At 45.1% G+C, this 20130-nt stretch overlaps 1 protein-coding gene across 1 annotated transcript in view; it reads left to right on the top strand.

The window, feature by feature from the left end:
* Nucleotides 1-483: 483 nt before the first annotated feature.
* The window catches only part of srcap (Snf2-related CREBBP activator protein), a gene marked incomplete at its 5' end in the record, with an annotated part of 36714 nt that continues 17067 nt past the window's right edge, over nucleotides 484-20130 (top strand). Inside the window, 18 exons of the mRNA XM_080021297.1 lie at nucleotides 484-493; nucleotides 1253-3087; nucleotides 4159-4311; nucleotides 5758-6024; nucleotides 6513-6698; nucleotides 6868-7008; nucleotides 8942-9134; nucleotides 10932-11101; nucleotides 11541-11634; nucleotides 11780-11869; nucleotides 14380-14553; nucleotides 14652-14884; nucleotides 15198-15375; nucleotides 15481-15617; nucleotides 15953-16122; nucleotides 16396-16725; nucleotides 17895-18081; nucleotides 18256-18425. Of these exons, the coding sequence (XP_079877423.1) occupies nucleotides 484-493; nucleotides 1253-3087; nucleotides 4159-4311; nucleotides 5758-6024; nucleotides 6513-6698; nucleotides 6868-7008; nucleotides 8942-9134; nucleotides 10932-11101; nucleotides 11541-11634; nucleotides 11780-11869; nucleotides 14380-14553; nucleotides 14652-14884; nucleotides 15198-15375; nucleotides 15481-15617; nucleotides 15953-16122; nucleotides 16396-16725; nucleotides 17895-18081; nucleotides 18256-18425 (4718 nt within the window). The remainder of the gene's footprint in view (nucleotides 494-1252; nucleotides 3088-4158; nucleotides 4312-5757; nucleotides 6025-6512; nucleotides 6699-6867; nucleotides 7009-8941; nucleotides 9135-10931; nucleotides 11102-11540; nucleotides 11635-11779; nucleotides 11870-14379; nucleotides 14554-14651; nucleotides 14885-15197; nucleotides 15376-15480; nucleotides 15618-15952; nucleotides 16123-16395; nucleotides 16726-17894; nucleotides 18082-18255; nucleotides 18426-20130) is intronic.

Consider the following 20130-nt stretch of genomic DNA (forward strand, 5'->3'; position numbering starts at 1 on the left):
CCCACCAACCAACTCTGCCGCCTCGCTGGTTTGGCCGCCCTCTCCGGCGCTAGTCCACCGCCTCTCCTAGCCGCGCGCGGTCGAGTCATTGTCGCCGAATGGGAGCGGGTGGTGGTGGTGGTGGTGGTGGGGGGTATAGCGTAGCGTGCGCCATGTGCCGCCCGGCCGGTGCTTAACGGTCGGGGGCGGCGATGGGTGTTTGGCGCGGGGACGCCGAAATGAATGACCGGAGGCCCGCGCGCCCGTTCGCCGGCTGGTAGCTCGGAGGCGCGTGCTGCAGAGCTCCCCACTCCCCCAGTGAGAACCCGTCGCACACGTATGGCGGCGCGCGTGTGTGCGCGCTCCTTTTGTGTGTGTGTGTGTGTGTGTGTGTGTGTGTGTGTGTGTGTGTGTGTCTGTGGGGGGGGGGGCAGCCGCTGTGAACCTCCCCGCCGAGGATACTGTGGTCACCGCAGAATCTCGTCCGCTCGCTACCGCCGAAAAATGCCTAAACGTACGCGCTTCCCGCTAGCGCTAGCGCTGGCTAGCTAGCGTACCCGCTGTGCTCTTCGCGTGACGTGACGCGCTAATTTCCGCCCGACGCGGTGGTATTTTGTTTGCTAATTAGACGCATTGGGCTTTAAAAATAAACACACACACACACACACACACATATATGTATATCTCATTTAGCGAAGCCCGATTGAACGGGAATAGTTCCGGTTTTCTATATAGCACCCATAACCTGGTAATGCGGAGTGTTTCGTGGTTGGAAACCCCAAGACGTAAGCTGCATAGCTGTGCCCCCGCCCCCCCCCCTTTCTTTTATCGTTTAAGCGTTTTATTTTTAATTTATAATTGTGAAACCGTTTGACCTTTTGTTCCTGCAGAATATGTGGAGGGGATCCTAATCTCAGCATCCTGGAAGTAGAAAGCACGGAAGATCTGTGTGTCACACCACAGACAGGTATGGAATTGTCGCTCAGCAAACCTAGTCGCATCTAAAAATTGGCATTTCTCACTTTTGTAACGGGAGGCGGGACACGATAGGTGAAAAGTAAACCCAAAGTGAATACTTGACGTTAGTTTGTTGTTGTTTTGAGTCAACTGCGGTCTTTGACAAGTTGATCATCACAAAAGTTATTGGCCGCACTCATCCCATGGACATGTCGCTGTTCAAATCTATGAGAGGGGGGCTTATGGAAACAAAGATTGCCTAAAATGCCTACTTTCATCACGACAGCTTGCTGAACGTGCTTGTCTTGTTCCCCAGGTGCAGTGTGTAGCCGAGGCAGCGCAGAGGGCGGCAGCTCTGGGGAAGCGGTGGTGCAGCAGCACGCCCCCCCGGCTGTGGATGTGCTGGGTGGCGACCCTCAGGCTGCACAGAATGTGGCTGGGTTGTCGCCTCAGCATGCCCCGCAGCCGGTCGCAGCTGCCCCCTGCCCACTACCGCTGCTTGCTGACGCGCCAACTGTGCCAACGCCACCGGCAAACGGCTCCGCAGGCCCGGGCGAGGAGATGCAATCGCCGTCCACCCCACCCGAGATTATCCTACCGAGCAGTGGCACAGAGGAAGGTCTTCCAGAAGAAAGGTCCCAGGCGGAGTGCGGGACAGAGAGCGTACAAGGCGGAGGATCGTTGCCGACACCCCTCACCGAGGACTGCAGTTTCTCTGCTGGATTGCAGAGGCGCTCACTTCACCTTCACCCTCCTCCCTCCTCAGGCACACAGACTGACATCACAAAGCCAGAGTTGCAATACGGGTTACAAACTGATAAAGAAAGAGGACACTCAAATTCTATCACAAACCAGACTGAGTCGACAGGGCAGGTGGGTGGACTGGTGGCCATCACTGAGGCAGAGGAGGGACAACCAGCCTCAGGCAAAACCACATTGGAATATAATGCAGAGACTAGTACAAACAAAGAACTCACTGGGGGAGCGCACATGGTCAGAAATATCCTCCCAGCATCCCTCTCTCAAGCCGATTCCACAGCCACCGCTCCAGTCTCTCAACACTCCAGGGCCAGTGCCGGTCTTACACTCAAAGACACCAAAGAAGGTAAAAGCATGGAGCAACCCCAAACGGCCCCTCAGGCAAATCAGTACACTCACATTTGTATGTCCAGTGTTGGAGACCCCACACCGACACAGCCTGAACACACCCAGCAGATCCCGAATGATGCAGGAGGAACGGGAGCAAGTGTCACAGAGTCTGTCGAGGTGCAAGAGCACGGCGAAGAGCTTGTTGAGAACTCTTGCAAACAAACGCAACTCCAACCTCCTGCAATCAGCGTACTTGAGAACGAAGGAAGCCCTTCTGGAGTCCTCGCGTCTCCCGCTAGTCCCTCAAACCTCAGCGGCGCGGCTGAGGGAGTGGACAGCGAGAGGACTTCTCATCTCCCTGCAGAGGAAGCGGCGGAGAGCTTAAACCTGGCTGCTTTTTCCCCAAACATCACACTGCTGGAAGAAAGCTCCTCCTTACAACAGGGCTTCACTGCGCTCCCTTCTGCTCCCCATTTCCTGAGCGCAGGTCTAGTAGACGTCGGCCAGGAAGAAGAGTTTGTCGAAACAGAGCCGTCTAATGCTCCCGATCGAGCTGAAAAGCCACAGATCCCAGAGTTTGTGCATTCGGCCGAGGCTCAAGGAATTGTGATTGTTCGGGAGGAGGCTCACATAAGCGGGGATTGGTCTGAGGTGCACGTGAATCGGAGTTACCTCGTACAGCAGGAGGACGGCAGCGTGTGTGAGGCGGCAGTCGTCAACCAGTTGAGCTCCGAGCTGTCTGCGGCAGAACCTAAGCTTTACGGAGAAAGTATTCAGTCGGACATTGAGTTAGACTCGCAGCCTGTCGAGGTGTATGAGATTTGCGGCTTGGTTGAGGAGGTAGCCGAGGAAACCATCTGTGCCAGTAGCAGTGCACAGATGCCTGACTCTCCAGGCTATGAAGTTAACTTATTCAACGCGCTACTGGACCACTCTGAGGAATACCCAGGAAAAGAAGGACAACACTTGCATCTTGAATCTCCCCTTCGAGCGATAACTGAAACTGACATCATCATCTCCCAGCAGGCTTTTCCCACTTCCGATGACATAAGCGAAGTGGAGGTTTGCGTTTCCCACATGTCCATGCAAACCTCTACATCTGCTGCAGGCCGGCATTTAGTATTGGATCAAGCAGTTGAAGTACCCCACTCAAATGATGTTTGTCTTATACAAGGTGCTCTGCCTGCACCCCAGTCAGTCATGGCCGAACAGATTTCTACCAACGAACAAACGATGACAACTTGTTTGCAGACTGGTTCAACAGTCTCGTACCAAGCAGGGGTTAGTCCTCATTTTGGTCAAATGCTGCCAGATAAGTGTGGCGCAGAAGCGACCGCCGGCTCTGCATCTGTTGTTCCTCCGGTGGTGCTGGTAATAGGGGAGAAAATGGGAATGGACTCTCCCCTCGCTGTGTCAATACAGGTGGAAAATCAGCTGGCTCCAAAACAATCCTCGGGAGTCTCTGTAAACGCTACACAGCTGGAGGCCGGAGGGACCAAAGCAAATTCTCTGAACAAGGCTCCATCAAAGAATATAATGAATGTCACTGTGACCAGTGAAACCATATCGGAGATTTCCTGCTCATCTTGTGTTGTAAATCCAAAGCTCCCTCTTAAAAGAGGAGAGGCTCCTCTCCCCGCTCTGTCACCTTCACTTTTGTTGTCCACGCAACGGAATTCAGCTGACATGCTTGCCAATGCCCATAGCTCTGGGTCTGGCACAGTATCTGAAGAGTGCCTTCCCCAAACTGTCTCAGCTGCAGACTTGGTAAATGAGACTGTGACCGTTAGCAACCGGAGAGATCAGGCGCAGTGGTCTGTCAATAAAACATCTGCTTCAGCACCTCCCATCCAGCCAGAGCAGCCGACTAAAACTACTACTAAATTTGTATCCCAGGTCTGTCTACCGGTGTCTGGACGCCACACACCTTCCCAGAGCCAAAAAGAGGCCTTAATTGTAACTGAAAAATTTATAGGAAAAGGAGCACCTGTGCCGCAGGATGCTGTCACCCCTAAAGATACAACAGTACTTAATCACCCCCGGTCCCATGACACACCATCAGCGTTACTAGGAAAGGCTCCATCTTCCTCCCCCTCTAAACATCTTGTCGAGCAGCCTGATTTCCTCTGTCAGAGTGAGGAGATTGAGCAGGACAGGTCACCGGCGGAAACGGTGTCTCAGGAGGCTGCCTCGGGGCACGCTAGCAGTCCCGAGGAGGGCAGCGATGACGAGACGGAGCCTCACAAGTCGGAATGTGGCATGGACACGTCCAGCTCAGCCCAGAAGGTATTTTCTGTTTCTCATTTTTATTCATTTCAAATATCGGTGGGAAACGACTTTCTTTAAGATGTATTTGTTTGTTTGTTGTAAAGTAGGAGTGACAGAGGAGAGGGTTTTTGAGCGATAATGTCATTGTCAAATATTTCTGAGGCTGGTAGAAGACAAACAAATTTTTTGTATTTTAGATTCTGGTTTCCGAACTGATGAATAATGGGATGATTTTCAGGCCTTTTATATTTTATCTATTGGCATAGTTAGATTTAGAACAGAAGGGAAATTCAAATAAATGTAATTCCCAGAGTACAGAAATTGGTCTGTGAGTACTGGCACATTATATAGTTATTACTTACATTGTTTAACAGTGCTGTCATTAAAGGATATGTTCCATTATTTTTCAATAATGGCAATAAAAATATACAATTTCCTATTTCTAGTCTCTTAGGATAGCGTTGATGTAGCCAAAAGAGCTGATTTGCAGGAGTGCAAAAGAGTCACTACAACCCAGAAAATGGAATAAAAGTGGACCGTTTACAGCCAATTAATTTTTCAGTATAACATAAAGACTGTCTCATTATATTGTGTGCTTCTTATTTTCAAGGTTTTTTTATTTAAAAATTTTTAATATATATTTTCTATCCGACTTTTTGCCTGTTGGACATCATTTAACACACTGAGAAGCTGGAGCAGTATGTTTCTCAATTGTAAGGCGTTCAGTAAGGTTGTGCTATGAACAGCTATTAATTATTATGGGAACCAACATTTTGTTAAGGCCTGAGTTGAAAAATTGTGAACCTATCTTTTTAATGGACTGTATTACACATATTTTCAGCAAGTCTATAAACAGCTCTACATTTTTCTAAATAATATGTAACTGTTGAAGGGTTAAATATGTTTTTACAAGGAAGTCTTTTTCACTTGCGTAAGTGTGGCTCTATGCATTTATTTCAGGATACTTTGGTAAACCAAGGTGATCCTATGTGCATGCTTTACTGCTTTTAAATACTCTGCACTTTCAATATTTTGCATGTAGTGCTAATTAATCCCATGGATGTAAATAGCTTTGTTTTTAAGTGAATTTTAAGTTGGCCGCATGCTAAGCCATGTGTGTTTTCCAGCATGGACAGAGCAGGACAGACACACAGGCACTGTTCTCAAAGGTAAGCAGTGGTTGTCTTGACACCCAGATCAGCTCACTCTGTAAAGGATATTCACACCGTCACTCATTACGATGTGACATATTTGATGAGAGGGCGTTCACCAGATATTTTAGACGTGTAGTTTTGCATGTGGAAGATGGCACAGTTGGGGGGGAAAAAGAAAAAGGATAGATGGTGCATTATTGTGCTACATCATGGGCAGACTGGTGTTTTTGGTCGAGTTTTGCATGTTTGTAAATCTGTCTTGAATGTTGCCCGGTGCATCAGATGTAATGTCCTCTCACTTTCCCTTCAGGTACGCAAGTGGATAGCAGACAGGGCCACGGTGAGCTCTTCTCCCGTCTCACCCTCCGTCTCCTCTCCCTCCTCTGGTCCCTCATCCGTCAGCGATTGGTCTGCGACCCGCCGCGAGAGAGCCTCTCCTCTCCGTGGTCCCCATGGGAAGTTCCTCTCTCCTTCCACTTTGGGAGGCTGCTCTTCATCTTCATCCCCTTCAGACCAGGCAACTCCTCATCGACCCCGCGCCGACAGACATACAGACATGGCAGAGTTGGCGAAACATGTAAGTGGGGTTAAATTAAAAAAATAAATAAATAAAAGGCTTGAAACCCAGCACTTTTAAAACCCTATTAAACAAAATAAATTAGCCCACAGATTATTCAAGCGCTTACGAGAGCGCGCTATGATTTTTCTCCGATCTGGGACTTTGCTCAGCGATCTCAAAGAACCGATAGACGAGCAGAAAATCAGGCCGAATCGTGTAGTCTCAACTTGGCATTAGAGGTCTTAAAGGACCGGCTACTATCGTTTTGGTGGCAGATACCACAGGACACCTTCAGGGGTCTTGTGGAGTCCATGCCTCCACGGGTTAGGTCTGTTTTGGCAGCACGAGGGGGAGCCGCACAATATAAGTGGTGCTTAATGTTGTGGCTGGTCGCTGTATAATTGCCATGCATTTGGTCTGCGGGCTTGTATTCTCAAACTATGCTTTTTCGGTTAATCTAAATCTATTGCGTCCTGATTTTCGCCCCTCCCTGTCGTTTCACACAGGAAGCTGACATAGAGCATCGTACCCAGGCCTTGAAGCGAGAGGGCTTCTGGTCCATGAAGCGTCTGACACGCCTGACGGAGCCGGCTCGACCCAAAGTTCACTGGGACTACCTGTGTGAGGAAATGCAGTGGCTCTCTGCCGACTTCGCTCAAGAGAGGCGGTGGAAGAGAGGCGTGGCCCGAAAGGTAAAAAGGACAGGGCAAAAGCTCAATTAAAAAACTCCCCCCCCCCCCCCCCCCCCCCCCCCCCACACCTTAATGGGTTTATCGCACACTCTGACTGAGAGAGGCTGTTTATGGTACTCTATGTGTAAGCTGAGAAAATATCACGCTGTTGCTTGGTGATTTGTTTTAGGTGGTGCGAATGGTGATGCGGCATCACGAAGACCTGAGGCAGAAAGAGGAGAAAGCCAAGAGGGACGAGCACGCTAAGATAAGGAGAGTCGCTTCTTCTATTGCAAAGGAGGTCCGCGCCTTCTGGAGCAGCGTTGAAAAGGTACTGATTACTCGTTCACCTTTGTTGATCTGGCATTGGTAGTAACCTTGTTGTGTACTCAACTGAGTAGGGGTGTCACGATTCAGATTAAAAATCGGTCGAAATGAGCGTTGGATTTTGAACTTATAAATCACAAGCCGGTTCGCGATTCTCCGTATTTTTGCGGTTCATTTTGTCCGACATGGTCGCCATATTGGGGCTGTCAAGATCTGCCAGTAAACTGGCTGGATTTTTTTCAGAAGCAATCTGCTCCACAGCATAGCAGCAGGAAAAGGAGTAAATTAAATACATCTAGAGTTTTTATTTCTTTTGTTTGGAGAAGGGGTCGCTCTGGTCGGAGCTGCGGCGCTGAAGGCAGTAATTTGCCTTTTACTACCAGCGGTCCTCTCTGGCAAAAATAGCATTTGTTTTTCTGCGCTTATTTTGGTGAGTAACTTAAAAGTAGTGTAATAAGTAACTTAATGTTTATTATTCTAATGTCTAGTTTTGCTAAAGCTCTGAACTGTTTAGGTGTGTTGTTTAAATAATCTTGTATTTTTGTTATTTATGATCTTTAATATTCAAGTCAAAGTTACTCATTGAGAAACATGTTTTTCTTTACAAATCAAGACTCGAAAGTCTAACAATGCTATAGCCATCATTGCTCAGAAATATACATATGTTTAAATGGAATCGTGACCTTTAAAATCGAAAGTCAAATCGTGACACCCCTACAACTGAGGAAAGTAAGGGCTGGGCTCTGTCAAGATATTTCAAGATAATGATGTTGTTGACATGACTTGACAAAGCGTAACCCTTTGTCTTTTTTTTACTCTCTGTATAGTTGGTGTTGTGAGCATTGAGTGTAAAATGTCATCTTTAACAGGCAGACAGTGCGGGCTGGAACCCAAAATAATACCCCTATTGTTATTTTTCGGCAGCCCCTTACTGTTATTGTTCTGGAAAAATTTTCTCTGAATTTTGAAGCCTAAAACTATCTGGAACACCAACTTCAGCATAACACCAACACAGTTGACGTCTTGTTTGAACTGCGCTGTCACAAAAACCTCATGGTTGAAATTTCATCCAAATCGTTCCACATAATGTGGTGCAGATATAAGCGGAAAACTGACCAAACCTTGAGCGATTTTAACACAGATGAGCCAGTACATCTGTCACTGAAATATGTCCAACCTGGCTAAAACTATCTGGAACACATACACCGAAACAAGCTATGAACAGGATTGGGGTGTCGTTTAAACCGATATGTCACAAGGATCTTGTAAATCGATCCACATACGGAGCAGATATTAGTGGAAAAACCAAACAAATATGACCCGAAATATTCAGATGGTCCTGGTTAACTGAGACGTCACACGTCTCGTTCTAAAATGAACCAGATGAGATTAACAGTATGTGACGCTTTATGACGTCATCATATTATTAACTATAAATGTACAGATTCTGATTGAGAATGTCCAGTGTGCGGTCTAGACTCTTGTCACTTTGTAGTCTTTAGATGTTACCAAACTTTCGATTTACGTGTCCATTTTTATAGCTTCTTACCTGGTAGATGTCAGTCGATCTGTTGGATTGATATTTTAATATTACTTGGCCGGATTAATGGGAAAAAAATAATATAAAAATAAAATGTTGTCAACGCGTCCCTCAAACACTGAAATGTGCTACTCAGTGATGCGTTTGAGATCCAGCGTCGGAGGCGTTGGGAAAAATAGAAGGCGTGCAATAGTAATTACCCACAGAAATATCGTAAAATAATGTTTTTCCTATTTCATGGACACTTAATGAAAATGTAATCCAAGTAAAAAAAAAAAAAAAAACAACAAAGAAATGAATTGCCCGACACGGCACAAAAGGCCACCACTTATTGGCATTACAAGGAATGGTGAAGTAGCCTAGTACAAACTAGTTTTGTGTTCCTTGGTCCACAAAGGTGGTGCAGTACAAGCAGCAGTCCCGACTGGAGGAGAAGAGGAAGAAAGCTTTGGACCTGCAGTTGGACTTCATCGTTGGCCAGACAGAAAAATACTCAGACCTCCTCAGTCAGTCCCTTGCGCCCTCTGGTCCTGTTGAAAAAGTAGCTTCACCAATCAAAAAGGATCATGCATCTGTCGTAGATGAGGATGGTGAGAACTTATTTTTGTTCCACTAATGAATGAATGTGCTTCACACTGGCTTAGTTAAGGCAGCATAATACAAATAACTTTTAAAGGGGAGATATGATGAAAAACGTATTTTTTCGGTGCTTGTGCGCAAACATTTGGGTCTCTGATGGGTCTAACACACAAACTGTGAAATAAGAAAACTCAGTCAGGATTCTGAGAGCCGTCTATTTTAAAACACGTGGGGCAACAAAGCAATCAGATTTGTCTCCCAACCGTACGTCATGTTTAGTCTCCTTAGATTTAAACCCCCCCATCTGAGTAACTCCACTCACGGCTTGAGCGGCACCGCTAGCAGGTCCGGTGTCTAAGAGCTCAAGATTCAAGAGGTTTATTCGTCACATACATACTTTCATACATATACATACTTTCATACATATAAGCAGTCTTTACAACACACCTGGAGATTATGCACAATAGTTTCTATACTGAACATAATAGCTCACCTGATTTCTACCTCGTTAACTAACTGATTCCTAAAACATAATGCGGTTAGTGAATAGAATAATATAATAGAGAATAAGATAGATAGAGCTATGCTATGGGCTAAGCATGGGAAGTCCTCTGTTGGCTGAACAGACCAGCACAAATCTTTTAAAGAGAGGAATTAATACCAACTGTCCGTTACAAAACTGCAGACGATGGAAATGTAAGTATTTATAAAATAATTGTGCATTGTCCGAAACGTTGATCCACTGCGCAGATCGAGCAAATTCGGAACAAACTTTTAAATGAAGCCTTGTAGATCTAATATTAGTGGAGATTCAGCAACTGGGTTGCTTATTTCTTGCCTCATATTTGTTCAGAAACAGGTTTTGGACTGATGAGGTTAAATAAGTGGAAGTTTACGGACTTCATCCAACGGAACCCAGAACTTGTGCTCAAACCTTATTGGCTCACAAAACTAGGGGCCTCGGGAAGGTGGTAGCGGCCACTAAAAGACCGTCCTGGAACAGGATGGTTAGAGGCATGTTAGAATGCATAAGCTGCTTCCAGGTGCAGAATGCAGTCATAGTAAATTTGGCTCCAGGTCTTTAACAATGCATTACACATTAATGCCACATTTTGTAATAACTTGACTAGATGTCATATTTGACGTTTTGTACTATATATTTAAATTGCTGCATTTTGTAATTAACATTGTGAGCATAATACGTAGTAAGCGAAACAACTTTTTATGATAAATCGCTGTCTTCATTTATGTCACTTGGTAACATTTCACTAGAAGACTCACACAAACATGACAAAAATACAAATGATGTACTAGGTTATTGCAAAATGTGTCAAAACCTCAAGATTCCTATCGGGAATGTCATGATTCAAATTCAAAATCGAAACTCTTTCGAACTTCAAAATCACAAGCAGGTTCGCGATTCTCCCCGTATTTTTGTGGGAAATATTGTCTGACATGGTCTCCTATTGAGGCGGTCAAGATCCACCGCTAAACAAATGCAGTATGCTCTGAGCATAAGATTTGCAGGGTCTCACTCCATCTACCCATACAAGTTGTTTCACTGAAATGTGCTCTGTCTCGGCAAAATGCTTCTTCGTTCACCTGGGTTGAAACTTTTATTGCTTCAGAAGAATGTGTTGAAATTTGAGCTGGTCTCTGCTCCCAAGTAAACTCCCATTACTACAGAAAACATGCTTTTGGTCTCTGTTTCAACAGAACAATGTGTTTTCTTACACATCTCATGCAATTTGTCAGTGTGTGTGTGTTTTTTTTATTTTTTTTTTAAAGTGTTTATTTTTTTTATGTAGACAGAGACTTTGAGCCTCCTTGTGAGGAAGAGGACGATGAAGAGACCATCGAGGTGGAGGAGCAACAGGAGGGCAATGACGCAGAGAGCCATAGGAGGGAGATCGAGTTGCTGAAAGAAGAGGGCACGTTGCCTCTTGACCAGTTGCTCCTAACCCTCAAACGCTCTCAGGTACCCACCCCAATACTGAGTCTCACTTCCCATTCATTGTAAACGTGCTTTCACCCCAGCGGTCAACCGCTGACCCATACAAATTTTAACTGAAAACATTCCAAGCAAATTCTAGTTGTATTCTATTTTATTTTGTAAATACGTGGATAATGGCCCAAGTTGAAGAAAAAATATTTTAGTTGAGCCATCTGTTACTGTTTTGCACATAGGATTTTCGCCAAGCTGTCACAAATTACTTGGTCCCTTTTAATCAGGAGCAACTTATACTGTGAGGTTAAGTCACTGGAAAAGAGTAGTCGGTGAATAAAATTACGATAAAGTGCAGGGGTGTTAACAGTCAGAGGATGCAGACTGTAATCCTCGTCAATAAAGGTGACTGGCCGAGGTTATGATTTTCGTCGTGTTCCGGATAACCAACTGCCACTGTTTGTTTCCTCAGGACTCTGGCTCCGAGGAGTGCTCTGATAAGAGCTCCTCCGTGGTGGTGGTGGTGGAGGAGGAAGATGGAGAATTCACTGCAAATGAAGAGGACGGTAAGTCTGTCCTCAAGCTTGGCCTTTGAATTCACAGTAGTTTTTGAGCAGACACATAGTTCCCCCATCGCTAAAATGACTTTTATTTTTTTAAGGTCATTAACAACCAGAATTGAAATACTTGGGTTTCTTCTCCGTTTTTCAGCTGAGGATGAGGAGGACACGATAGATGCCCAGGAGAAGGTGGAGGGTAATGTCAACCACGCAGAGGAACTAGATGACTTGGCAAAAGAAGGTGAACTTTTTTGTTTTTGTCATGTTTAAATGTTCACTATTGAATATTTTGAGTCTCCTGGTGGAATCTTGTCACAAATTCCCAGATAAGCATTATTGGTGCTGTTTGTGCTGAAATTATTTAGGGCTGTCCCCAAATAGTCGACCAAACATTAGTCGACGAGAAGAGTCTAAACCCTGGCCACACCAGAAGTGACATGTCAGCGTCAGGAAGGCGTCACGAAAAGCACTGCCATGTTAATCAGTATGGAAGGTCACTCCCAGCGGCATGAAATCGGCATGCCTCATGGCTCCTAAACCCCTCGCGGTTTTGTACGCCTCGGCTCTATTTTTCCGTCCTAGAATTTACTTTACAGCACTGAACAGTGAAGCCTTGGGTTAGGATACTTTGACATTGAACTCAGCATTGGGCATTATCGTCCTCTTCTTCCGCTTCCTCTTCTTCAAGTTGAGCTGTCTAGCTTGCATGACCTTATAATATAATATTAAAACAATATAACAAGTCAGGATTATTTATATAGCCCTTTAATCATTGTACACTCTCCAAGGGCTGTACAAACCCACATTCCACATACTTGGAATATACTTTGTATATTTTAACAATACTAGTGCATGCCTGTTCAAAATATGAGAGTTTCTCAGACATTTTAATGGCAGCGTTTGACAAGATGCCAATGATTCAGTCCTGTGTTCCACAATGGAAGATGAAACTACCTGTTTAAGTGATAGACCGGGGAAAGACACTCTTTGTAGCCCTGGGCCACACCAGAAGCAACACGTCAGTGTCGTGAAAGCGCTTCAGATACGCTCCCATGCTGGTCAATATGGGAGGTCAATCCAAGCGGAAGCAGAAGCGCGTGAAAGTGGTGTGCCCTGAGGCTCCTTAACCCTCACTGTTTTTATGCCTCGGCTCTATTTTTCCAGGCGCAAAGCGTAAACTGGAGCGTAGATTCCTATAGCAGTCCATTAAAAAAAAAAAAAAAAAAAAGGTTTTGTGAAATATTAATTACCAAGCCTGGTATGCATCAACCACATATATTAAATCGCTGGTGTGCGGTCCTAACGTGGATTACTTTTTCACCACAACAAATTGAACCTCACTCATGTAAATTCAATATTATCATTCCAGCAGAAAAACAAATATCAAGCACATGAATAGACTTTAGATTTGACCTCATACCTGGGAGGTTGTTCTGTATTTGCCGTTAAATTTCAGTTGCGTTTGGGTTATTTTAGTCAGGCACCTGGCTGGGCAACTCAAGTTGTATTTGTTATTTCAGTCAGGCACCCGGCCGGGCAACTCAGATACTCTCGGGGGTTCTAGTGACTGTCAAGCTCCGTATGAATCTCCGCAAATAATCAACATTAATCTCACAAACCAATCCAACTACGTTCATAAGCAGACTCCAAATGCGCATGAAATTAAAAGCAAAGGGTTGAAAACAAAAGCAAAAATTCACTTTTAACTCATTAAAGGTTGATACATTCCACAATTTTTAGTTTCAGTGAAAGAATGTCAGAAGAGTTCTACTTTCGGTAGTGCATCCTAGACAGAGTGAAGATGGACGTTGTGAACTGACGAATTGACAAAATCACGCGGTGCCTTTGTTACTGTGACTTGTCGCTTCTGGTGTGGCCCAGGTTTTAGTCGACCGAGTTTTCCGTTGGACGCAGGAGAAGGAAATAAATCAATTTGAGGGCTGTGCCATGTCAAAATTAACCCCAAAGTCTATATGGCTGGACCCATGTATGAAACGCTAAAGGGCTTTTAATTTGAAACTAATTTTTAACAATAATAAATGTTCAGTCTCCTTGTTGGTTGTTCTAACACGTTCAGAAGATTTATTACAGCTTTTGATGAGCGGCTGTTGCTTTTATTAACAGGCGGCTCACTTCATGTGTGTGCGCTGCATGAAGTCGAGTAGTCTAGAAGGCAGAATAAATATTGCGTATATTATAAAAAATATTGTGTATATTATAAGAGCCATTTCAGCAAACACAAGTTAATCATAATAATTACTGAATCGTGTGCCCCGACGGGGCGGTGGCTGTCCGGGACCATCGTCGACTTGGGCCAGCGGGCCAGGCATTTACATGTGGTGAGCCCCAGGAAATGCGCCGACAGTGGGCAAACAATCTTCCGTACACCACATATCAGTGCGTATTATGTCAATATGTAATTTTAATGTGTATGTTAATAAAATAATAAAATGGCCTAATAAGCTCAACCAATTTAATGCTTAACCAGCGTAATTAAAGGCAGCTTGCTTCATTGGTGAGCACCACGCAGTCGATTAGTCGACTAATGGCTTGAACTGACGACTAATAGTCGATTAGGAAAATCTTGAGTCGGGGGCAGCCCTAGAAATAATTGTCACATTTTCCCCTGTTGATTGTTTTATTGGTTTTGCCGATTAGTTGTCACTACCAGTAAGATAGTTGTAGACGGGTGTCCGCTGCCTTTCATGCAGCACCATGAAACTCACAGGGGATAAACATGTCTCCACTCAGGCGACATGAGCATGGAAGAGCTCCTGGAGAAGTACAAGGGAGCCTACGCCTCAGACTTTGAGGAGCCCTCTGCATCCGCCTCCAAAGCCAGCTCTGAGACTGAGGTGTCTGGGGACGAGGAGGAGGAGACGGAGGAAGACGAGAGTGATGCCGAGAGCAACTCGTCATCCTCGGGTATAACCTGCTAAACTGTCCTTACTAGTGCAATATAAGCTTGAACTCTGTGGAGACATTTGCCTTGAGCCGTTGTCTCGATGCCTCGTTTCTGTCAGATTCCCCAGAAGAAAGTGAGGAGGATGAGGACAGCGAGAAGGATGGAGAGGAGAGCGAGGAGGAAGAGGAGGATGACGACGATAACTGTGGCGATGAAGGAATGGAGGTGTTGCTCAAGGAGGGAGACCATAGCCCACCTTCCGCTGGCTCACGACCAAAAAAGGAGATCAGCCATATTGCTGCAACAGCGGAAAGCCTACAGCCTAAAGGCTACACTCTCGCCACCACCAAGGTTGTTTTCAGTCACAAGAGTAGTGCATTGTGTTCCTGAATATTTAACGGGTTCTAAGTTCTTAAGCTGAACTCTATACACTTTTCAGCATCTACGTGAATTGTTGAGACAGATGTTTACTGGTTTATTGATTATGTTTTAGGTTCATTGTTTATTGTCCATTTTTTCTACCTATTGTGATTATTATTATTATTATTATTATTATTATTATTGCCTATTTGTTCCAATGAGTGCGGTTGTAATACCACAATTTCCCTCCTGGGATGAATAAACTCCATATCCATCTAATATTCTCCTTTTTTATATTTATCAGGTTAAGACTCCCATCCCCTTCCTGCTTCATGGCACGTTACGAGAATACCAGCACATCGGCTTGGATTGGCTGGTCACCATGTACGGGAAAAGGCTCAACGGCATCCTGGCTGATGAAATGGGTTTAGGCAAGACCATCCAGACCATCGCTCTTCTGGCTCATCTGGCCTGCGAGAAAGGTGACGCATTCTTTATTCATGCGTCTTATTCAGGCAAAGTAATCAAATGGAAATGAAACCGCGGACGGGACCACGAAGGTTTGTCAATAAACATTTTCCCTCTAGGTAACTGGGGCCCTCACCTCATTATCGTCCCCACCAGTGTGATGTTGAACTGGGAGATGGAGCTGAAGCGCTGGTGTCCTGGGTTTAAAATCCTCACATACTTTGGCAGTCAGAAGGAGAGGAAGCTAAAGAGACAGGTAAACAGCCTAATATTACTGGCTGTTTCTTTGGTTTTACCCAGTCCTCAATGCATTTAGGGTTTGGCACAATCGTTATTTCCTGTGATCTATATACAAAATATAATAAAAGGCTTGGTTCCCTCCATGTAACGCCTTGTCAAAACTTCACAGAGCAGATGGTTCAAACTAGGGCTTAAAGTGGAATTGTAAAAACTTGAAGACATGATTCTATGTTAGTGCTCTTGGACACAAGGACTTGACTAATTTTAAACAGCTTTTTAAATAACATAAAACATACTGACTGAACGGTGCTTTGTTTTTGTTTTTTTTTTGTTTGTTTTTTTTTTGTTCAGGGGTGGACCAAACCCAATGCCTTCCATGTTTGCATCACTTCTTACAAGCTGGTGCTGCAGGATCACCAGGCGTTCCGACGCAAGTCGTGGCGTTACCTCATCCTGGACGAGGCCCAGAACATCAAAAACTTCAAGTCCCAGCGCTGGCAGAGCTTGCTCAACTTCAACAGGTCTGTGGCACAAGACAAATAAAATCAAGTTGAGCTTTGTCAATCCCCTTTTTAGAGATGCCTGTAATTCAATGTTGCTTTCACATTCCAATGGGAACTGTTGCATTTATAAATACAAGTGCCATGACTTTTGACAATGTAGTAGTCTGTATCTCGAGATTCTCTAGGACTCTACATTGTCCTTAGAGTGCTCCTGACTCCAACACTACTTTATATTGTATATGTGTTTCGAGGCATTTCTCTAAACATCACGTTGTTGCATGACTGCTGCAGCCACCGGAGACTGCTGCTGACAGGTACCCCCCTCCAGAACAGCCTGATGGAGCTGTGGTCCCTCATGCACTTCCTGATGCCGCACGTCTTCCAGTCCCACCGTGAGTTCAAGGAGTGGTTCTCCAACCCGCTGACGGGGATGATTGAGGGCAGCCAGGAGTACAATGAGGGGCTCATCAAGAGACTCCACAAGGTGCTCCGCCCCTTCCTGCTCAGAAGGATCAAGGCCGACGTAGAGAAGCAGATGCCCAAGAAATATGAGCACGTTGTGCGCTGCCGACTGTCAAAGAGACAGAGGTTCCTCTATGACGACTTCATGGCGCAGGCATCGTAAGTTGTGTGAAAAACGAAGGATTTCCCAGTTCTAGAATTTGCTTCACATCACTTAACAGCAAAGCCTTTGGTTATGATATTTACATTGAACTCAGCATTGGCTTGATCATCTTCTGCTTCTTCTTCTTCCTCGTCCTCTTCTTCTTCATCTTCCTCTTCAAGTTCAGCTGTCTAGCTTGAATGACCTTTTAATATAATATTAAAACGATATAACAAGTCAGGATTATTTATATAGCCCTTAAATCATAGTACAGTCTCAAAGGGCTGCACAAACCAAACCCACATTCCACATACTTAGAAAATACTTTGTATATTTTAATAATACTAGTGCATGCCTGTTCAAAAATGTAAGACGTTTTAATGGCACCGTTTAACAAAATTCCAATGATTCAGTCCTGTGTTCCACAATGGAAGATGAGACATGCTGGTTAAAGTTATAGATCGGGGAAAGACACTCTTTGTAGCTCCTTTTACACAGCTTTTCAAGGTGGGAATGTTGAGCCTTTATGCCGCCTCGATGTTGTCTAAAAGGTATGAACACGGAATGCGGGGCATTGTTGATCCACCTCTGAGCTGGCAGCAGCGGTAGTCACAAAGGCAAAACAGGGCCGAAACACCGTCTATGTAAAAGGCACAGCCATCATGCTGTCAGCAAGTCAGCACCTTCCTCACCCGAGGCTATAGTGTTTACTAAATGAAATAATATGTTGATATGATATGATTTAATATGATTAAATCAGTGCTCCTCAACCATATATTATACGTCACACTAGAGTGTGACTAGTTGTTACACGTCACGCCCCCGTGGTCACGGCATTATGGCGGAATGTCGGCGTCGATCTAAAATCACACATGCCACCTTTGTTTGGTTCAGTGTAAAAAGGCCAAGCCATTTCAGAGACGGATCTTCTTTCCGGCAATATTGCGGCATCTCTGTATAAAAGTTGAATATTACACGTGTCGGTGTCCAAATTGCACCTAATTCGACACTGCATGTCCTTGGGTCCCCAGCAATAGACACGGCAAGTATGAAGTAGATCGGCTTAACGTTTTTTGAGATAATCTAAGGGCATACATAGATACATACATAAATACAGAGATTCCTGCCTTTATAGTTAAAATGATAATCTTTTTCTCTAACCTCACCTCTCGTCTCTGGTTCACAGGACCCGGGAAACACTGGCCAGCGGCCACTTCATGTCTGTGATTAATATCCTGATGCAGCTGCGCAAAGTGTGCAACCACCCCAACCTGTTTGACCCCCGGCCCATCCAGTCGCCCTTCATCACCAAGCCCATTATTTTCCACACCGCCTCTCTGGTGCAGGACGCCATGGAGCTCTCTCTTTTCAAGGTCAGCAGGAATGAGACCTCTGAAAGGGGAAACTTGTAGACAGACGGTCATATAGGAAATTCCAGAATTAAACTATTTCAAGTGGCAATCCATAGGATTGTCTTTGACTAAAAGTCCCAGAATTCCATTTGAAACTGCAACATCTGAAGCAATTGAATATGTTTGTGTCCTTAGCGCTGTGACCTGTCCATCTTTGACCTCATTGGTTTGGAGGGATGCGTATCTCGGTACCAGGCAGATGTCTTTGTGCCTAGTCACAAAGTCAGCCGCCAGCTTATCCAGGAGATTGTGGAGTCCCCAGATCCCCCTCCGCGCCCCAAACCAGTGCGCATGAAGGTCAACAGGTAAAGCTTCCAGCTCTTATGTCCAGGGGTTAAATTGTCAAGTAAATAAGAATATACACCGATCAGCCAAAACATTCAAACCACCACTAATAACCACTAATATTGTGTAGCTCCCCCTTGTGCTGCCAAAACAGCTCTTGAGTTGTGCGTCAGGGCATGTTATCCGCAAGACCTCTGAAGGTGTCAAAGACGTTAGCAGCAGATCCTTTCGGGCTTGTTGTTCCAGCACCTCCCACAGATGCTCCATCGGCTCGGACCCTAACCCCGCCCATCCACATGATGTTGAAGAAAACGTGATTCATCAGAGCAGGACACCTTTTTCCATTGCTCCATGGTCCAGTTCTGACGCTCACGTGCCCATTGTAGGAGCTTTCAGTGGTGGACAGGGGTCAGCACGGACACTCTGACCGCTCTGCAGCTACACAGCCCCATAAGCAGCAAGCTGTGATGCCCTGTGTGTTCTGACACATTTCTATCAGAGCAGCATTAACTTTTTCACCAATTTGTTGCTACAGTAGCTCTTCTGTGGGAGCAAACCAGATGGGCTAGACTTCACTCCTCACGCACATCATTGAGCCATGGGCGTCCATGACCCTGTCGCCGTCCACCGGTTGTCCTTCCTTGGACCACTTTTGGTAGGTACTAACCACTGCATACCGGGAACACCCCACAAGACCTGTGGTTTTGGAGATGCTCTGACCCAGTCGTCTCACCATCACAATGTGGTCCTTGTCAAAGTGGCTCAGATCCTTACGCTTGCCCAGTTTTCCTGCTTCCAACACATCAACTTCAAGAACTGACTGTTCACTTGCTGCCTAATATATCCCACCCCTTGACAAGTGCCATTGGAACAAGGTGCTCAATGTTATTCACTTCACCTATCAGTGGTTTTAATGTTGTGGCTTATCGGGGGGGGGGGGGGGGGTGTTAAATGTTTTAAATCTTTTTTTTAAAGAGTGCATTATTTATCAAATGAAACTGTACCTAGTCTCATCCCACTTGTTGGAACTATCAGCTGCTTCAAAGCAGCATCAGGAAAAAAACAATGCTGAATTAGAAACTCCCCTTGTTGAAGTTGCTGTGTTAGAAGTCTTCCATCACTGTCCAATGCCAAAATACCCGATATTGACATCCTGGATGGGTGTATCACGACACAGAGTTGAATGTCCTGGACTGGATAAATAATCTGGGGGCAATAGATTTTTTTTTGTAGAAAAAAACTAAAAAGTTAGGGATATTTGGCTTTCGGGTGAAATTTATGGAAAATGTAAAAAGTTCACGCGACAGTGATATTATATCATGAAAGTAGGGCATTTAAGTAGAAGCATGCAATGGTGATTTCCTAATCTCAAACAATTTATTGAAAACAAAAGCCAACAACAGTGGTGGGTTTACCACAACAAAAAATGTCAATGTCTCAATAACTTGTCATGTGCCCTTGAGCATCAATTACAGCTTGACAACCACGTCTCATGCTGTTCACAAGTCGACTTATTGTCTGCTGAGGCCTGGCCCCCCACTCTTCTTGAAGGGCAGCCCTCAGGTCATTAAGGTTCTGGGGTACAGAGTTAGGAGCCTCTACACGGCGACTCAGCTGATCCCATAGGTTTTCTATGGGATTCAAGTCTGGAGAAAGTGCAGGCCACTCCATTTGAGGTGCCCCAGTCTCCAGCTGCCGTTCCCCGATGATGCCACCTCCATGAGC

The sequence above is a fragment of the Zeus faber genome, assembly GCF_960531495.2.
Source record: "Zeus faber genome assembly, chromosome: 20".
In the NCBI taxonomy this organism is placed as follows: Eukaryota; Metazoa; Chordata; class Actinopteri; order Zeiformes; family Zeidae; genus Zeus; species Zeus faber.